General features: G+C 39.8%; 2 protein-coding genes and 1 long non-coding RNA gene across 14 annotated transcripts; 1 reads left to right on the forward strand and 2 right to left on the reverse strand.

The window, feature by feature from the left end:
* The first annotated feature begins 4,924 nt into the window (after positions 1–4,924).
* LOC120720407 lies at positions 4,925–11,048 on the forward strand. 12 transcript variants are annotated; one of them, XM_040010072.1, is made up of 7 exons: positions 4,936–7,514; positions 7,987–8,041; positions 8,809–8,904; positions 9,742–9,766; positions 9,857–9,883; positions 9,975–10,141; positions 10,366–11,048. In XM_040010072.1, the coding sequence occupies exons 2-6, from the start codon at positions 7,999–8,001 to the stop codon at positions 10,099–10,101; spliced, it is 318 nt and encodes a 105-aa protein (XP_039866006.1). In that variant the 5' UTR covers positions 4,936–7,514; positions 7,987–7,998; the 3' UTR covers positions 10,102–10,141; positions 10,366–11,048. The 12 variants fall into 12 exon arrangements, 3 of the variants coding, with proteins under 3 accessions (XP_039866006.1, XP_039866005.1, XP_039866004.1); XM_040010071.1 differs by having other exon boundaries at positions 4,937–7,514; positions 8,809–8,913; XR_005692931.1 differs by lacking the exon at positions 10,366–11,048 and having other exon boundaries at positions 4,925–5,098; positions 5,168–5,196; positions 5,397–7,514; positions 8,809–9,883; positions 9,975–10,072.
* Positions 11,049–12,972: 1,924 nt separating this feature from the next.
* On the reverse strand, positions 12,973–14,611 carry LOC120720398 (CAD protein-like). Its single transcript, XM_040010066.1, has 4 exons — positions 14,408–14,611; positions 13,653–13,846; positions 13,475–13,549; positions 12,973–13,321 (listed from the first exon to the last, which is right to left on the reverse strand). The coding sequence occupies exons 2-4, from the start codon at positions 13,842–13,844 to the stop codon at positions 13,076–13,078; spliced, it is 513 nt and encodes a 170-aa protein (XP_039866000.1). The 5' UTR covers positions 13,845–13,846; positions 14,408–14,611; the 3' UTR covers positions 12,973–13,075.
* Positions 14,612–14,993: 382 nt separating this feature from the next.
* Positions 14,994–15,853, reverse strand: LOC120720399. Its single transcript, XR_005692918.1, has 3 exons — positions 15,724–15,853; positions 15,456–15,596; positions 14,994–15,366 (listed from the first exon to the last, which is right to left on the reverse strand). It is a non-coding gene; the product is annotated as an uncharacterized LOC120720399 (long non-coding RNA).
* Between the last annotated feature and the right edge of the window lie 2,750 nt (positions 15,854–18,603).

The raw sequence follows: 18,603 nt of genomic DNA on the forward strand, positions 1-18,603 counted from the left end.
ATTACCTGTTTTTACTGTTCATCTTATTTTGAATTTTTCCTCTGTCAAAAGAAAAGAAATCCAAAGTATTGAAAGGAATCTATGCTCTTTATTTTGTTCTCATTTTTATGATGATGGGTAGGTTGACAGTTGAGGTCAGGCAGGAGTCTCTGGTCTATTATGTTTGTGGACAACATTAAGAAACAGGTGAAAGACGGCCTGTAGCGGTGGAGGAGTGTTCTGGAGAGAAGTTGTGTGAATGAGAGGGAGACAGGTTTAACAGAGATGCTGCAGGGAGTAGAGGTAATATAGGTGGAGAAATTCAAATACCTGAGGTCAATGAGCCAAAGCAACATTTATGATGTTATTATCATTGTGTAACCACATCATTTCTTTAGGGATTAATACATTTTTCTGATTCTGATTATGTTTTGTTTTTGTCGTCCAGCCACTGATCAGCAACATCAACTCAGCAGAGAAAACTGCTGTTATATTATCAATGTCATCTCATCTGGTTTTATAGGTAAATATAAACTAGATGAGAACTTTAAAGCAATGTTAACAGTTTTTAAGTTTCACGCTGTTGTTATTTTAATCTGATAGAAGATGTGTATTCAAGTCTTAATCCTCTCTTATAATATGACTGTTGTTAAATGCCTTTATAGTTTGTGTAAGTGAAATATGTGCAGTGTCAAAAGTCCAGTATGAGTTTTATAACATGTCTTTCATGATGATTAAATAGAATCTGAATCAATATCTTGAATATTCTTTTTTATAGTAATGTAATCTGGAAAAAATGCATTTCTATTAATTTGGTGAAATTCTATTTTTGCAGAACAAATTTTAAACTCTCACAGTTTATGTCTGAGCACTTTTTTGTGTATTATTCCTTTTGTCCGCCAGAGGTCCTCAGTTTTCCAGTATTTGCACAGTCACCTGTTAGAGACTTAGAGACTTAGACTTAGAGCTTTTTATTGTCATTGTGCAGTTTCTTGCACAGCGAAATTGGGTAGCTGAACCACAAAGGTGCTAAAGTAAGAAGAGAAACCAATATACAACGAAGGCGGAAAATAAATAAATAATTAAATAAATAGAATAAAATAAAAAACAGTGTATATGTATACATATGTGAGTGGAACTATATACATGGTGTATGTGTAGGAAACATTGAAACAGACTGGGACCAAAATAATTGCACATGAGCCAAAAATATTGCACAGAACATGGAAAGACTGAGATATTGCACATAGATGATCAACAGCAGTGTCAGGGTGGATGTGTTGGGGAAGTCTTTACACACTCTTAGTTTGCATTAAGAGTTCTGACAGCCCACGGGAAGAAGTTGTTCTTTAGTCTGTTGGTTTTGCACCTGATGGATCTGAGCCTTTTTCCAGAGGGCAGGATGTTGAAGAGGTGGTGGTTAGGATGGAGGTGGTCCTTTATAATTGCCCTGGCTCTGGAGAGACATCTTGAGCTGGCAATTAAGTCCAGGGAGGGGAGTGGACAGCCGATCACCTTCTCTGCAGTTCTGATGACCCTCTGTAGTCTCTTCTTGTCAGCTGTTGTGCAACCAGCGTACCACACAGGGATGGCGTGCACCAGCACACTCTCGATAGTGGCACGGTAGAAGGACACTAGGAGGTCAGTCTGCAGCCTGTTCCATCTCAGAACCCTCAAGAAATGGAGGCGCTGCTGGACTTTCTTCACTAGGGCTGATGTGTTTGTGGACCAGGATAGGTCCTCGGATATGTGGGTGCCGAGGAACTTAAAGGAGGACACCCTCTCCACATAGTCACCTTTTATGGAGAGGGGAGGAGGGTCAGTTCTTGTTTTGTGGAAGTCCATGACCACTTCCTTGGTTTTCTTGGTGTTTAGCATGAGGTTATTGTAGTTACACCATTCTGACAGTCGCTGGACCTCATCCCTGTAGGCGGTGTCATCATCGTTGGTGATGAGCCCCATCAGAGTGGTGTCGTCTGCAAATTTGATGATGATGTTGCAGGGGTGCGTAGGGGTGCAGTCGCTGGTGTAGATGGGGTATAATAATGGACTCAGCACACATCCCTGTGGTGAGCCAGTGCTGAGTGACAGGGTGGATGATCGCTGGTTGCCAACCTTGACTGACTGTGAACGGTCTGTGAGGAAGTTTTTGATCCATGCACATGTGGAGGGGGGGGGAGTCCAAGTTTACCAGCTTGTCTATAAGAATGTCTTGGATGATAGTATTGAGCTGAAATCAACGAAGAGCATCCTTACTGATGTCCCAGGATTCTCCAGGTGATGCAGAGCGGAGTGGAGAGCAGTGGAAATTGCATCCTCTGTGGACCTATTTGCCTTGTAGGCAAACTGGTGGGGGTCGAAGCTGGGTGGGAGGCAGTCCTTTATGTGTTTTAGGACCAGCTTCTCAAAGCACTTTGCAACCACTGGAGTCAGTGCGATGGGTCTGTAGTCACTGAGGCTACTGATGGTGGTGGACTTGGGGACTGGGACTATTGTTGACAATTTCAGGCAGTGAGGGACAGAGGCATGTGTCAGGGAGAGGTTGAATAGTCTAGTGAACACAGGAGCCAGCTGGTCGGCGCAGGCTTTGAGCACTCTACCAGCAGCTCTAATGACACCACTCCCAAGACTTGTCTCAATTTTCAATTTTGTGCCTCCTGCTCATGAGCTGCAAATCATTTTCAGTAAAACAAGTAAACCATGTTAAAGGATGTTTTAACTCAGAGGAAAGAGAGGAGAGGAGACTTGCTGCAGGAGTTATAATCAAGGATGCACAGATGTGTCCTTTGCAGAAACCTTTGCTTCACAACCCTGGTAAACATCTTCTGCTTGCTTGGTCACAATTTCTGTTTTAAATATATCAATAAAACACCAACAGATAGTTTGAGTCTGTCCTGCCTCCTTCCTGCTCTCCTCATACAACTGTGAAAGACTGAACACAAACTCTCTAAACCCTTAAACCGATTTCATACTGTCAGCGTTCAACAATTGTGATAATAGTTTGTGTTTCTGATGTTTAACTGTCCGTTATTATAAAGTCAAACCTCATGAGCTCTGCTGCTGTTGTAGCCACACTCTCACCAAAACACTTTCAGTTCTCAGAAACGTCTTCAGTTCAACAATGAGGAAGAGGAGCGTCTCAGACCTGCTTTATGTTCTGTAGCTGCAGCTGTGTAATCAAATGATCTATTGGACATCAAAAGTCCAACTGTGGTGGCTGAGGTGTTTGACCCTTCAACAGAACCTTGTTATGTGCTTTCATTTTCTTACATTTTAAAGAAAGAGAAGCTGCATTAATAGAAACATTTATCTTAAACTTCACACATTCAACTTCCTCAGTCGTCTGTTTATTTTCAGGGAGTGAAACATATGAAGCTTAAGTTCAGCCTTCACGAGTACAATGAGGAAGATTTATAATCACACTTCTTGTCACAGGCTGGGTCTCCGACTTTTCTTTGTATTTTTTGATATGTTATTAGTTTTTGTGTTATTTCCTATTTTGCCTTTAGTTTAGGCAAAATAGTTATTTGGTTATTGTTCCTGGGTTTTCTATGTTTTGGGGTTTGGTATTTATTCATCACGTATTAGGTCTGTTAAGTTGTGTTGTCATGTTTAGTTTTAGTATTTCCTGTTTTATTCTGACAATGTCATGTGTTCTCTGTTAATTGTATTTAGCTTTTCTCTCCTGGTCCTGTCATTAGGTTTATGGCTGTCAGCTGTTTCCCCATATGTTTCCACTTCCCCTGATTCACCTCATGTCTGTATTTAAGCCTTTTGTTTTCTTCATGCCATTGTCGGGTCGTCTGTTTATTCTGCCCTAGTTCTAGCCTGGTTCTGTTTATTTTGACCTCAGTCTTAGTTATGGTTTTCGCCTGTTATTCATCATTAGTCTTAGTCATAGTAATTGCTGGTTATTTTCCATCACAGTTATAGTTTAGGTTTTGGTCTCAGTACCGTTTAGTGTTTTTGTTTCTTAGTGTTTTGTCAGTTTATTTTGGTTTCCTGGTTTACACTTGCCGTCATCAAATAAAGGATCACTTTTCTGCTCAAACTTTCAACTACTCGTTATCATCTGCTCTTGGGTCCTGTTTCCACACACCTCGGCGCACCCCGCCGTAACACTTCTGTCTACTTCCTGGGTGTTTAGTGGCCAGAGCTTTTCATCACTTCCACTTTCGAACACTGTCCAGCTGATTGCTGACATCACTGGTCAAGTCCAATCGTCTTTCTCCCGGCCTTCTTCAAGCCAATCAGCCTCCACTTCATGTACTTTAAATCTCCCTGCTCATCTTTCAATCTCCCTTCCAGACATGTTACTCAGCGCTCCATCCAATTCTCCATCTTAACCACCACCATGTCTGGACTGTGGGGGGTCCTGCCTAAATTCTTTCATCAGCTGGAATCCAATCAGCTGTGAAGGCCATCAGAGTCCAATCACCAAATAGCTTGACTGGATTCTGTTTATCAGTTAATCATCTTCAATTCATCCTAACAATCAGTATTTAAATCACTGTCAGTCTGTCACAAATGCTCTGTGGGAATAGACACAAAGTGCACCTGCTGAATGTGATTTCTCATTACAATAAATTATGTTTATAAAAATCATGAATTTCAGACACATGAAAAGCTGACATACTCAACCTATGAAACATTATCATCAGCAAAAATAACAACTGGATCCCTAAAGCTGTGATGAGGAAGTGACATCTCACTGATGACAGGAAGTACAAACAGTCTTACAGAGTCAACAGTTCAGAGGGTGTGACAGTCGAGATCAAGAACAAGAAAGAAGTGAGACAGAGAAGCACGATGGATGAATTCAGATGGATTCAAATGTTTTCATGTCTGATGATTCAAAAACTCACTTTAACTTTGTATATAAATACTTTTAAATACAAATCATATCACAGAAATTTGCACATTTATTAATAAAATGCTGTTACATTTTTAAAAGAAAGGAATTTACACAGAACAGAAAACTGCAACCAAATAATTTTAATAATCACATTTTTTGTGTTTGACAGATTTTTTGTTTCTTTGAGGTTCATTGTTGTCTCTGTGGGATTAGCAGCGCTTTTAATAACTGCTGCAACAGTCAATATAAGGACAAGACATAAAGGTACATTTAAGATTGAATGATTTTGAATTTTAAAACGAAACTGAAATTGACTTTCTTCTCTCATTTTAGGGAACAAAACTCAGATGGATGAAACCACAGTAAGCACAAATCTCAATAATCCAATATTAAATTAAAACTGACCCATAACTGTGGATGATGATGTAGAAGTGTCTTTGGATAATGGGATTAAATAAACATGAACCAGCTGTCCCTCTCTGAGGGAGTGTTAACAAAAACAAAACTGCCTTCACAGAAACAGTTTTCATCCAGATATAACTGGACTGTGTCTGTTTTCCAGGGACTGAGTTTAAACCCTGCAGAGACTCAGTCTGCTCCTCAAACCAGCTGGGACTCGGTGTGATCACACACTTCACCCAGAGTTTAGACTACTTGTCAAAGTGTGCTCTGTAAATACAAATGTGTGTGACTCACTGTGAGAGCAGACGAGAGATAAGAAAGTTGGACAATGCAAAAATGTGTTTTAGTGCAACTGCAATTTTGTATTTACAGCTCACTTGTTTCAAAATTCCATTTTTTGAATAAATTGTTTGGATGATTGATGTTTGTTTTTTTTAAATAGCCTCATATTTAAATTTGTTTATTGATCTGAAACTTTCACAAGTGAAAAACATACAAAAAAAGAAAATAAGGAAGAAGCCAAAGACTTTTTCACTCCACTGTAAATCAAGTAGTTGTAATCTTGAAGGAAGATTTCATGAATGCTGTTTCAGGGTGAAGAGAGTGTCCGTCATTATCACGAGTTTGAAGCTGGAAATCAAATGGATTATGTTGAAAGTTGTCAGTTTGTCGGCCCCGAAGGAAAAGACAATTTGTGGAGTAAGATGGATAAAGATGGAAATGTGCTAAACAGTGAAAAGAGTGTGTTGGGAAGATGGAACGAGTACTCTGAGGACCTGATGAATGTAAAAAATGAGAGAAAGAGGAGGATGAATGGTCAGTTAAAAGTGTCCAATGTTGGGGAAGTCCTGACGTGAAGGGAGCTTAGGAGCAGTTACAGCAAAGGCAGCATTAATCTGTTTATCAAACATTAGATTAGAGTAAAAAAAAACACTCCTAGGTTCCTTGCAAAGGTTTTTGTTATTATTATTATGAATTCCTAAAGGGCCAAAGTCACAGCGGTCACAGGGACCAAACACAATCACCTCTGTTTTCTGTTCATTTAGGTTAAGGAAGTTAAAAGCCATCCATGCCATCCTCAACATCCTCCAAACAATCTAGCAAACCCTTCAGACGACTCACAGATTCACGTTTCAGTGGCAGGTAAATCTGTGAGTCGTCTGCATAGCAATGGAATGAGATCCCATGTTTTTCAAAAAATTGAACCCATGGGGAGCATATAAATAGAAAAGAGAACTGGACCAAGATTGGACTCCTTGAGGACCCCACAAGAAAGTGAGGCTTCTGAGGACGATGTTTCCCCCAATCTAACAGAAAAACTTTGGTTGGACAGGTAAGATTTAAACCACTCCAAAGCAGTCCCTTTGATTCTGACACGGTGCTCAAGCCGAGCGATAAGAATCCCATCAAATGCAGCACTGAGGTCTAACAGTATTAAAATGGCAAAATCTCCCAAGTCAGTAAAAGTTAAAAGGTCATTAAAAACTTTTACAAGAGCAGTTTCAGTGTTGTGGTGCGTTTTAAAACCAGACTGAAATACTTCACTAATGCCATTTTTATCTAGAAAGGTCTGGAGCTGAAGAAGGACAACTTTCTTTAGGAATGTCTGGACTGACAACCAAACATATAAGCTTCTGTGTTTGAGCCAGAGACTGCACTTGTGGGTGAACAATACAAACATTTTATATTTCTTATATCAGTAATGTAACTTGCAACAAAACGTTCTGGGAAGCTTAAACTTAGTTTCAGAATAATTAAATCTGAGACTTTGTTTTATTGAAAAGGTTAATAAAGTTTGAAATTGTATCACAAATAAAATAAATTATTAAATAACACCGGCTACAATATTGGTAACATCTGTGTGTTGTTCAACAGAACTTTTTCCCAGGCTTTTGTTTATATGCTCAGTCGAAAACCACTTTAACATAATTTTCAGCATAATTACTATTTTTTGTGACTATTCAGTACTTGAGTATAATTTATTGAATTATTTAGTAATAAATATGAAGTAAAAAGTTTTGATCACAAATGGGATTTTTCCAAAACTAAGCTTGCTTAATAGTTCTGAACTGTTACTGTAAAGTTTATAATAAAGTCATAATAACCTGATATTTAGAATCTCCATATATCATTTCCTTTATGCTTATATGTTGTCAAACAATGGCAGTAAGAAACATAGTGTTAAAATAGCTCTATATAGCATTATCTAATCTTGAGAAGAGGTCAAAGGTCAGTTATGGGGTCTTGCTATATGCTATGAGACAAACATAGCACAGTTGTAAGTATCGTAGTTTCTAGGCTCTAAGGCTTTGTCAGTTTAATAGTGAGCTTTACAAGATTGATTTTCGTGCTAAAAGCTGGCACAGAACTAAGTTCGCTTATGACCACTAGAGCTGGAAACAACCTCAAGCAATCCTAATAAGGCTAATCAGCACGGCTAGCATTGTTAAATGTTGTCATTGCTAACATATAGCTGTTTAACAGCATAGTGAGTAGCGAGAACGCTAAGTTATTGTTAGCTTTTAAAAGAAAAATGTTGGCAACCGTAACCATGGCCTGCGGAGGGTATATAAATGCTGCACAAGGTTCCATTCGTCCCTTTACACTTGCTATTGGACTTGTTTTGACCCGCTCCAACCTCAGCCTGTGGAAAGTTAAGTTTTCGGAAAATATTTACTGAAAGCGGATTTGACTTGCTCGCCACAACAAGTACTTCATCTTTGGATTGTTTGTACTTGTTTTTCATACAGCAAAGCCTGAAGATGGCTCGTCGTGGACTCGACAGCCCCCTGGACTTCGCTGCAGGTACTTTTAACATTTCTTCAGTTATTTTAAGAGCTACTAAATGACTGTAATAATTTAATAAGTTCCAGTGTGAATATCAAGTTTTAATGTTATCAAAATATGCTTATTCCAAGATTTTTCCCCGTAAAATGTTTGTATGCTTTAAATTTTCCGGGAGAGGTGTAGGAATTATTAACGACTGGTGTATGAATTTGAAAAAAAAGGTGTTACTTTGATTTGAAGGCTTCAAATTTGACACTTTTTTAATGATTTGGTTAAAAATAGCTTAATGGACTACAATTTGTAAAATGCCCCAAAATCAGTCTCCGTGGTAACAGCATCTTCAGCGTGTCATGACGTCAGAACACACAGGTGTAAACACACCAGATCCCGGTCCCCTCCTAACATCCTGTTCTTCTTGGATCAAAGGCTTTATTGAAATAAACTATAACTTTTCCCCTGCTACAAAACATGATAATAAAAAATAACAAAAATAAATGAATATAAAAAAGAATATGAAAACAGTAATCATAGTACAGTAGTAATAATGGTATCCTTATGTTATGCTACTACTATATCTTATTATATAGCAGTTAATGATGTGAACTTAGTTGACTTAGCTGTTTTTTGCTTGCATGAAGAAGTAGAAGTGTCATTCAGTCTGACATAAATGTAGCCTAAAATGCTTTTCTCTCATCATCTGCTCAAACTAACAGATGTAGCTCTGTTCCTTTAGCACTTGATGTTTATTACATTCTTAATGTTATTTTAAACTTGTTTCCTCACAGGTCGTCTCGACTACGTGGTTGAGCGTCCTGCAGAAGAAGGCCTTCCAGAGGTCATCAGGATCCTGGATGACTCTGATACCGAGCGTGTCAGTGAAGGTGAGTATGGTGAGTATATCCCTCTCCCATCCTCACCCTCTTCTCCTGAAGCACAGGATCCTGATGACAGTGAAGAGGAAGGTGAGTACCCTCCCTACATACCTGAGGACGTCGAAGAGGTGAGTGAAGACACTGACAATTCCTCTGACTGGAACAACTCAGAAGAGTGGGCCGATTGGCCTAGTGACGACTCGGGGTATGACACCATGGATGAGAGAGCTGATTCCCCTCTCATCCAGGAGCTCCCTCCAGAGCCGTTTTGGCACGATTGGCGACATCCTATTGCTCCAGGTGCTGCCCCGTTCGCCATGCCGCCTTTCGGCCAGGCCAACGCCCCACTCTTCCCGGTTGGTGATCCTTTAGCTTCTCCTGCTTCCTCTGCTCCTCCCTCAGCTCCTTCCTCTCCTGCTCCCTTAGCTGCTTCCTCTCCTGCTGCCTCAGCACCTTCCTCTCCTGCTCCCTCAGCTCCTTCCTCTCCTTCTCCTTCAGCTGCTTCCTTCCCTGCTCCTTCAGCTCCTTCCTCTGCTGCTCCTTCTTCCGCTACTCTCTCAGCTTCTCCTTCAACCTCAGCTCTTACCTCCTCAGCAAAGAGAAGCAGAGAAGACACCTGCACTGATGAGGTAAGTGCAAAGAGGTGCAAGGTAAGTGATGACACGTTCTATGGCCCTTCAACATCCTCGGGTTCTGTTGGTGTCAGACGCTTCTGGGAAAGGCCTTTTAACCTTTCACTTGATGACAGCGACTCTGACTAGATTATGTTAGAACTTGTTTTTAAGCTTTAAATGTTTAAGTTGGCCTTTGCAGTGTTTGTAAATGACTAACATTTTTTTTCTCAAGCTCTAGCTCACCATACAGGACAAAGGTAAGTCCGTACTTAATGTCAACACAAATAAGTAGAAAAGGTTTAAAAATGATGTCGTGAACTGACTGTAGTCTCTTGTTTTTACATAAGGTATAGCCTGTGGCTCAGGGATCAGAGGTAAGGTAAAAACACATAACAGAAGAAAAGTAAAGTGAACAACTCTGTGATCTGTGAATTCATGCTTTTCTCTTTGTCTTTTTGTCTTCAGGTGCTTTACACTTGTCCTCTCCCAGCATTCAGCACTTCAGACACTCAACGTCCAGGACGGAGCTAACACAGAGAGATACTCCACCCAGAAGACAGCCTTACCCCAACCCGATGAGAAGGATGGATGACCAAATGACAAACTGGAGAGTGGTGCTGTGTTCCAGCTATGTAAGTTATCACCTCACATTGGCTACAAACTGTCTTGAAGACTAAATCCTTCCAATAGCTGGTGTAAATCATCGTCCTACAGTACTGTAGGTTTAAGTTTATTTATAGTTATTGTGTGTATATGTTGAGTTTAAAATTGCATTTTAACAACATGCTGCAGCTACCAACAATGGAAATGCTGTTTTGTGTTAAAATGACGTCTTTCTCGTGTTATTGCTTTGCAGGGCAGCTGAGAGTGGACAGAGCTGCACAGAGGACCAAAGATCCACTCTCAGCACTTCATACCTGACTGGCCACAGCACCACCCCTCTTCACCCAGGGTGAGGAGGGCCCTGACCCCACCTGCACAGAGGGAGTTGTGAACATACACTTCTGTGTCGGTGGGTTTAGGAGCCTCCTCACACTCACACGGATGAAGACTGTCACTGGAAGATGTTTCCATTGCATCAGCAGGACGTAAGCATTTGTATAATATTACAGTTTGTGATGTTTTATACATGTTTTTATTGCTTCACTTCAAACTAGGAGATATAAAATAAACCAGTTTTCATAATATTTTCTGTGTATTTAGTTGTTTTCTTAATAAGTTATTTGGAACATCATTGCAACCTGTCAGCTTTTTATTGGGGATTTATAAAGTTGCTGGTGGCTCAAGTGTGTACAGTGGGGTGTTGTTTTTGTCACATGGTAAAAGTGACCTCATAGGGAGCGAAAAGAACAACTGAACAATTTGGGGATTCACAGACTTTGGTAATCATTAAAAGATGAAGAAAAGTAGTTTTGTGTGATCAGTTTTAAGTAGTGAGCAGCAATTTAATCAAATGCTGGGATGAAATGGGACAAAAGGGTCATGTGACAGCCACATTAGTTCCCTTCCCTCGTTTAACAATGTGTAAGCAGACAGCTTTAACCTGCAATTTACTGCATGTTATTAGGCTGCATGGTACAACCACAGTCTGCTAACCACCTGTGGTGAGCGAAGGTTTTGAGGCATTGTTCAAACTACTGATGAAGCTTTATCAATGCTTGTTAAGTTTCCCAACCACATTTCATCCCGATGGTCCAAGGCTTACATCTTTATGCTCACAAACGTGCTTCTGTAATTAACCAGTAACAAATTTATTACTTTAAGTTACAGTGTGAGGGGCATTGATGAACATAAATTAGATTTAACTTGATTATGTGTTTAGGTCAAGAGACACAGACCTTCATCTGTAAGAGGCTTTTCTTAAATGTCTGATCACAATGTTTGTGTTTGTCTGCAGCATCACTGCAGCAGAGAGGGTATAACACAAGGCCACAGTCATGTGGTATTCTGTCCTGCTATTAAGTGAATAAAATACTGAAACTCTGGCAGTAGACTGGAGCGAGGCAAAGAGTATGTAAAGGGACAATAAGAGGAAATGATGGGAGAAAAAAAAAAAACATGTCTGAGAAACACAAAGGAAGAAGAAAAATAAAAAAAATGGTGGAAAAAAGGATTAGAGCCTAAATTCTAAAGCTGCAGCTTTGCATGCTGGCAGCTCCAAGATCTCACTGACATGTAATCATAGACTGAATAAACATAGGCCAGTGTGATGTCATTGATTTGTAGACTTTAATTTGTAACAAAGGGCAACCTCTGGGTACACACGACACAACACTGGGAAATATACCATTCACATCTGTGCCAAATTGAAACTCTCAAAACCTAAACTCTGCTGTCAAAACCTAACATTCCTTTGTCAAAATGTAACTGTTGACAAAATGACACATACTTGCATCATATGCAAACACTTACAGATCAGGGGGAGCACACTAGTCTACTTTATATAAAACACTGCAGTCTTTCATTGTTTATTCAGAAGGCATATTTTCAGGAGACACATTTTCAAACAACCAAAAAAACAAATAGGCCTACTCAGTATTGTACATTGCAGTACCATGAGAATGGGTGAATGACTGAATGTAGTGTAAAGCACTTTGGGGTCCTTAGGGACTGAGTAAAGCGCTATATAAATGCAGGCCATTTACCATGAATTCAGAGAAAGCAAAAAAAACCAAAAACACCATAATACAGTAATAGAAAAAACACCATACTGTAAACACAAAAAATCATGACAATTGTGCATACGTGGGCTCATGGAACCCGCCGTCTGTTGGGGTCTGGCCACAGGACCTCATCGACATCGCAAGCAATGTCTTCTCTCGCTAGGCACCGGGGAAAATATCCTCTTGCATGTCGAAACCATCCATGGATTGCTGTCACCTGAATGTCGCCGCAGGCCTGTTCCATTGCCTGCAGAAGAGGCATGCGGGCATGTGGTTAGTTTGATTGGTTTATAATTCTTATAGCTTTTTTTTGTAACTTGAAAATATGAAGAGTGTTCGTTTTATATGCATTACCCCATATCTCCAGACAGTAAGTCATATATGGAAGCAACAGAGTACAATAAAGTGTGTATAATGATTTTTTGTTCAGGACATGCTTTGTTTTATAGAGAATAGCAATGGTTTTTGACATTTTTGTTTTCACGTGGTTTATATGAGACTTCCAACTCAGCTTATCATCAATTATCACTCCAAGAAATTTATTTTCGTACACTCTTTCAATTTCAATTCCATTAACCCTTATTTTAGATACATTTTTCATTTGTCTAGTGCCAAAAATAATCAATTTTGTTTTCTTTATATTTAATGATAACTTATTTACATCAAACCAGTTTTTTAATATATTTAACTCCTTTTCCGCTGTAGTCAGAAGCTGTTCTAAGTTTTTAGCTGAGCAGTACAGAGTGGTATCATCAGCAAACAATACGAAGGAGGAGTCACGTGCGTAAGATATTAAAAACTCATCTTCAAACTAAACAAGCATCAAAAAACACACAACAGGGTGCTGCTGCAGTTACTTTTATGACCAATTAGTGTTTATTTTCTGTTATGTAAAGAAAACTTTTAATAAAAAAAAAGTATCCATCTAAAATCCACCTCTACAGCTCCAGGTGTTGGGTGACGCAGCACGAGGACGTCAGCGTAGCCACTCATGATCTGGACAGAGTCCGCCAGCGATTCTCCCTTCAGCGAGGAGGAAGTGGCCTCGCTGGAATGGACGACGGAGCCGCCCAAACGCTGCATGGCCGCTGCGAAGGAACTGCTGGTGCGAGTGCTGACCTCATAGAATATGGAGGCCATTACTTTACCCTGAACAGGAAGGCATGAGGAATGAGGGATTACTTTAAGGTACCTCATCATTCTATAACTTTGGTCATGTTTGATACGAACATCCACCATTGTAACAGCACATAACTGAAATTAGTGAATAGTGCAGTAACATGAGGCACGTTTAGGAGATACCTTGAGTATTTCCAGGCTTCGTTCCTTCTGAACCATCAAACGTAAAGTGTGAGCAACATTGAACAGGTGTGAGATCTGAAACAAACGAAGGACACAAAAATAAGCTTTTGTTCAGACCCGAGATCTTGTTTTAAACCTGTCAGCATTCCCAGAGTGTGTTTCATCTTCTTCGGCGTACCTGCTCCTTGCTGAACTGTCTGACAGACAAGATGTGCTGTCCCACCAGTGGGTGAAGCAGAGGAGACATCTGCAGGTGTGACACCTGACCAGGAGGCACCTGTCCTGACCCAGACTGTGGGGACAGCAGCCTGGACAGTGGGGGAGGATGGCTGTACCCGTCAACAGCAGCGGCTGGTGGGAGCATGACCATCTCTGTGGGGATAAGAGTCGCAGTGTATCAATGACTGGAACACAGCAAAGGTGTTTCACTGAGAATCAGCAGGAGAACATCAAACAACTTTAATTAACCTTGTTTTTATACGGCAATGAACAGTTTTGACATACTTGATTAATGGACATACCAGCTGAACATGTGAAATGATATGATAAGATAACATCTGCTTCATTTTTTAACCCCCCTTTTTAACTTATTGATACCTTTTGCCTAAAGAAGGCTTTAAAAATCCCCTGTTAAGGCCAGTGTGGCGAGAATAAGGCACGGCGGGACCACAGAGTATCATTCGGAGCCATCTTTATTTACATCTCACCACTACACACCCAAACCCCTGAGTCCCCGTGTTTTTAACTAGGCGGGCGTGATTAAGGATGCCGTGCAGGTGCGTCCGCCCTCCCTGCACGGCACCGCAGACCACGCCCCACCACAGCCAGGCAGGCTGATAATACACTGGTAGAAACTCTGATAGAAACATTGGGAGAAACCCTCGAGGTAAAACAAAAAACTGCTGTTCCAAAGCATTCTGGGAGCTGTAATACCTGGTGGCAGGCCGGGATCAGAGGCACGGTGGATGCGGGACGGCAGCAGGTAGCGGCTTTCTCCACCAATGCGTCGTGGGCTCGCAGCTCGAGTCCGCACTCCATCCCGGGGTGGAGTTGGACGCCGACGCTCAGGAGTCTGATGGAGCAGAATTAATGTAAACAAAACACATGAAATAATCCCCACATAGAGGAGTTCAAGAAACACTCAAAACAGTTCTAAGTACAGGCTTTAAATGTTTTTGTTTGTAATTAAACTCTGTTAGCTGTACGTTCACCAAATTCTGTGAACTTTTTAGATGTCATCTACGCTCATAAGAAAGAAGACCGGGGATATAAGCACCGGAAAAGAGCTTCCTCCAAACGGTGGCGTCTAAGACCTCTTTCTTAGGAATAAAGTGAGGAGCTGCTATTCCTCCACATTTCAAAAGGAACAAGTTGATACCTGCTGTTTGCCTCCTACCAGACATTTCAGGCATGGAAGAAACACCAACTTTAATCACTGATCTGAACCTCTCGATTTTGCTTGCTGTGTCTTTTACAGCATTTTAAACCAATTACATCTAAGAAGTTCTTTTATTCAATTTGTTGAATGAAATTCTAGTGTTTTCTTTCAGTTACGTTTACTTAGCATCAACTAGCCGATATCTGCTGCTGTGTGCACGTTCTTCATGGCTATGGCTGCTAAAGAAGTGTGTTAGTGTTGGCAGATAACTTCACTCTCTTGTTAAATCTGGTCAATTTTGGCTCCAAAAATAATCATGGCGGTGGCCAAAACACCAATGTGATGTAATATTATTGTAGAGTCTTTATCTTACAACAGAAAGCATGAAAGGCAGCTGCATTATTACCGCATTCACTTTTATTACCATTGAAGTTTCTTTAACAGGTTCTGGAGGATGGGTGGAAGAAGTGGGCCAAGTCTTCACATCCTCACCGTAACCTGGAGGCACGAGCACCTGAAGGAGACAGGACACGTACTTTATTAGATCAACTACATTTATTCTCTTTGTTTTCTTGTTCAAAAGCAAAATGCACGAATGCTGACCTGGCCGTCGATGTAGGCCACCTCTCCTCGCAGGACCACGCGGCGGACTTTACCTTTCACCTTCATACCTTCGAAAGGAGTCCACTTAGACTTAGTGAACTGCATGGCCTGAGGAATAACCCACTCCTGCTCCAGGTCCACCTGAAAGACACGTAATTGATAAATAATTAGGAACATATTTCATCAGAGTACGGATAGGCTGCTAATTAATGTATCAAAATAATGTCTCCTTAAAATGAATTCCCTTTAATTGTGTTTGTCTGTGTACCTCCACGTAGGTGTTTTCCTGAACGGGCAGGTTGAAGATCCTGCGTGGATTGTCATAAAGACGTCTGTTAAAATATTTGGAATCTGTTGTTTACAGCTTTACTTTTTACATGTCTGGTATATAATACTGTCTTTCAATGTAAAGCTTGCAATGAAAAACACTTTACCTGAAGCTTGGGGCCATGTTTAATATTTTATGTCAACCAAAACTTTTATGACATTTTCCACTTTTTCCCCATTTAAGGTGCCACTAAAAATGCTGTGTAAAATGCAGTAGTATTGATCTTCAAAGGGTCCAATTTTGAGTGACCACCTTGTGAAGCATCTTTCATTATTGTTGTTTGTGTTGTTGTGCTGCTTTCAGTTGTTCTTGTTGGTTTCTGTGTAGTTTTTTTGTGACCTGAATCAAAATGAAATGACACAATCAAAAAGTTTCTCTTAATTTTCATTTGTTGTAAGTATGCAAAAATATTTTGTGTAAAAACTTGAAATGAGCCAAACAAATGTTTTAGGTGTTTTAATCACCTACAACAGTTGATCTCACCTGTTTCCTCGCCTGAGGGCTGATGGCTAAAGGTAAACAGTTGCACTTTCCCTGTTTTGGTGTCAGTTACTTCACACTTCACAGTGTTATATCTTGAGTTGTGAATATGGTGATAAATCAGAAAAGACAGAGTGGCGGAGCAGTCAGTCTGTGAAGTCAGTATTTGTTTGCTATCCTTGCTATCCACCTCTCGACCTTTAAGCAGCCACTTTACTGTGTGATGACACTCTCCATACGTCACCACAGAGCAGCTTAACGTCACCTTATCAGTGTCCTTATGTTCAGTCACTGGTGAACATAATGTAACAATATGAAGCACAAAGGTTATCTTAATCACTTTAAATATTATTCATGTATTTTTATTTTTTTAAAAATAGATCAAGGTGAAAATATTTGGTGTAAATACTTACAGGTAATAGCAGATAGATCAACCTTTGCCTGATGAAACAGAGTGTGTTGAGTTTGTATTTCTCGTAATTTGTGATGATCACAGGAATATTGACCAACTTCCTCAACTGTGAGATTCTTTATAACCAGAGAACAGGTTTCTGTAACACTCAGTCTGTCTGATTTAGTTTTGGGATTTTCACCAATCTGTCCAAGTGTGATCAGCTCTGCTGTTTGTGTGTTTCCTGAAGTAAAGGTCCACGTAGTACCATCACAGTTATTCTTTTTATTTACCCCATTTAGACAAGGCAGAGTGACGTCATCTCCAGCTTTCATAAAAATGGAGGTAATAGTTACAGATACTGTTGAGAAAATTGAAGAGAAAAATGAATTAGAAAACAGTACTTTTTTGCAATCAGTGAAGATTTAGACACAAGTTTATAAACATGTGCCCACGCTCCCCTAACATCACAGTGCATGCTCAGCTGTGTAATTTACTGTTATTGACTTTAATAATATTTAGAAATGTTTCCTGTATTCTTACCTGGAATCTGAATCATCAGCATCAGACATAAAAACATTTGAATCCATCTGAATTCATCCATTGTGCTTCTCTGTCGCACTTCTTTCTTTCTTGTTCTCAATCTCAACTGTCACAGTCTCTGAGCTGATGACACTTAAAGACTGTTTGCACTTCCTGCCATCAGTGAGATGTCATTTCCTTACCACAATTATATAGTAATTTTAAGTTCTCTCTTATTTTCGTGATTTCTTAATGTTCCATAAGTGGACTGTATGAGCTTTTCACATCTTTGAAATTCTTGAATGCATTTTTCGTAAAGTTAAATTATGATAAAGAGAAAGTTTACACTGTGTCCGCTTCCACGGTGCATTTATAAAAACAAAAAAAAGAAAAGGGTGTTCGAGGTGTGAAGGTTGTAATTTATGATAAATGACAACATCGATTCTGTTCCTCTTTCCTTTAATAGTATTGTCACTCACCACAGTTTGACAAGATGCTATACAGCTGCAGCTATAGGAAATATGCCAGATAAGATATTTTAGTGGTCTGAAGTGGTCTCTAAGTCTGTGATCTGTAAGTATCACTAATAACTCACTGCATTTTTGATTCTTTTCAGATGTCTTTCAGGAGCAGTTTTTCACAAGAATGTAAATTTGAATGATAAAACTGGAAGGATTTACTGCACTAATCAATGGGTCATTGCTTCTGTGTTTGAGAGGTTTATTCTGGTATAACTGTTACACATGTATATATCTGTAGGTACTCATTTCTGAATCCAGCTCTCATTCAGCACATTATTGTGTCTTTTTTCTTCATAATAATATATGTTTAGAGGTATTTTGTGCTACACAAAGATGTCATTGACACCCCCAACACCACCACCACCTCTCTCCGTCTCTCCCACTCTATATGTGTGTATTGTGTATTAACGTCATTTAAAAGAAGCAGAATGTGTGAAGATAGCTGAGATAAATGTTTCCATTATTGCAGCTTCTATTTATATTTTATTCTTTAGCAAAGAAGAACTGACTGTGAGAGTTTGGCTACAACGATCGTCTTTTTAAAAATGCTGCCTGAGATACATCTGAATTAAGAATATCAAAAATCTAAATCAAAATTTATTTATATAGCACATATAAAACAACAATGTTGACCATAGTGCTTCACAGTCAGTAAAAGACAAAACAATAAAACAGGACAACAAACAATAGGTAACAACACAACAAGCTAGAACAGCCAACTTAAAACTAAGTTTTAAGACATGATTTAAAAGACTGGAGAGACTCGGCTGTACGAATATGAACAGGGAGGTTATTCCAGAGTCTAGGTGCCACGGTTGCAAAGGCCCGGTCACCTCTCAACTTCAGTCGAGACGTATTTTGTGCTAGGAGCCTGTGATTGGACGATCTAAGTGCTCTGTTGGGATT

This window comes from Simochromis diagramma, unplaced genomic scaffold (genome assembly GCF_900408965.1).
Source record: "Simochromis diagramma unplaced genomic scaffold, fSimDia1.1 OVJJ01000582.1, whole genome shotgun sequence".
NCBI lineage: Eukaryota > Metazoa > Chordata > Actinopteri > Cichliformes > Cichlidae > Simochromis > Simochromis diagramma.

Coding starts and splice junctions, on each gene's coding strand:
- LOC120720398 (XM_040010066.1), bottom strand. CDS start 13,844: ATGGTCATGCTCCCACCAGCCGCTGCTGTTGACGGGTACAGCCATCCT. Junction 13,550..13,652: donor GACAGTTCAGCAAGGAGCAG/GTACGCCGAAGA, acceptor CGTTTGTTTCAG/ATCTCACACCTGTTCAATGT. Junction 13,322..13,474: donor GAAGCCTGGAAATACTCAAG/GTATCTCCTAAA, acceptor CTTCCTGTTCAG/GGTAAAGTAATGGCCTCCAT.
- LOC120720407 (XM_040010070.1), top strand. CDS start 7,999: ATGGCTCGTCGTGGACTCGACAGCCCCCTGGACTTCGCTGCAG. Junction 8,042..8,808: donor CCCCCTGGACTTCGCTGCAG/GTACTTTTAACA, acceptor GTTTCCTCACAG/GTCGTCTCGACTACGTGGTT. Junction 9,884..9,974: donor CTGTGGCTCAGGGATCAGAG/GTAAGGTAAAAA, acceptor TTTTGTCTTCAG/GTGCTTTACACTTGTCCTCT.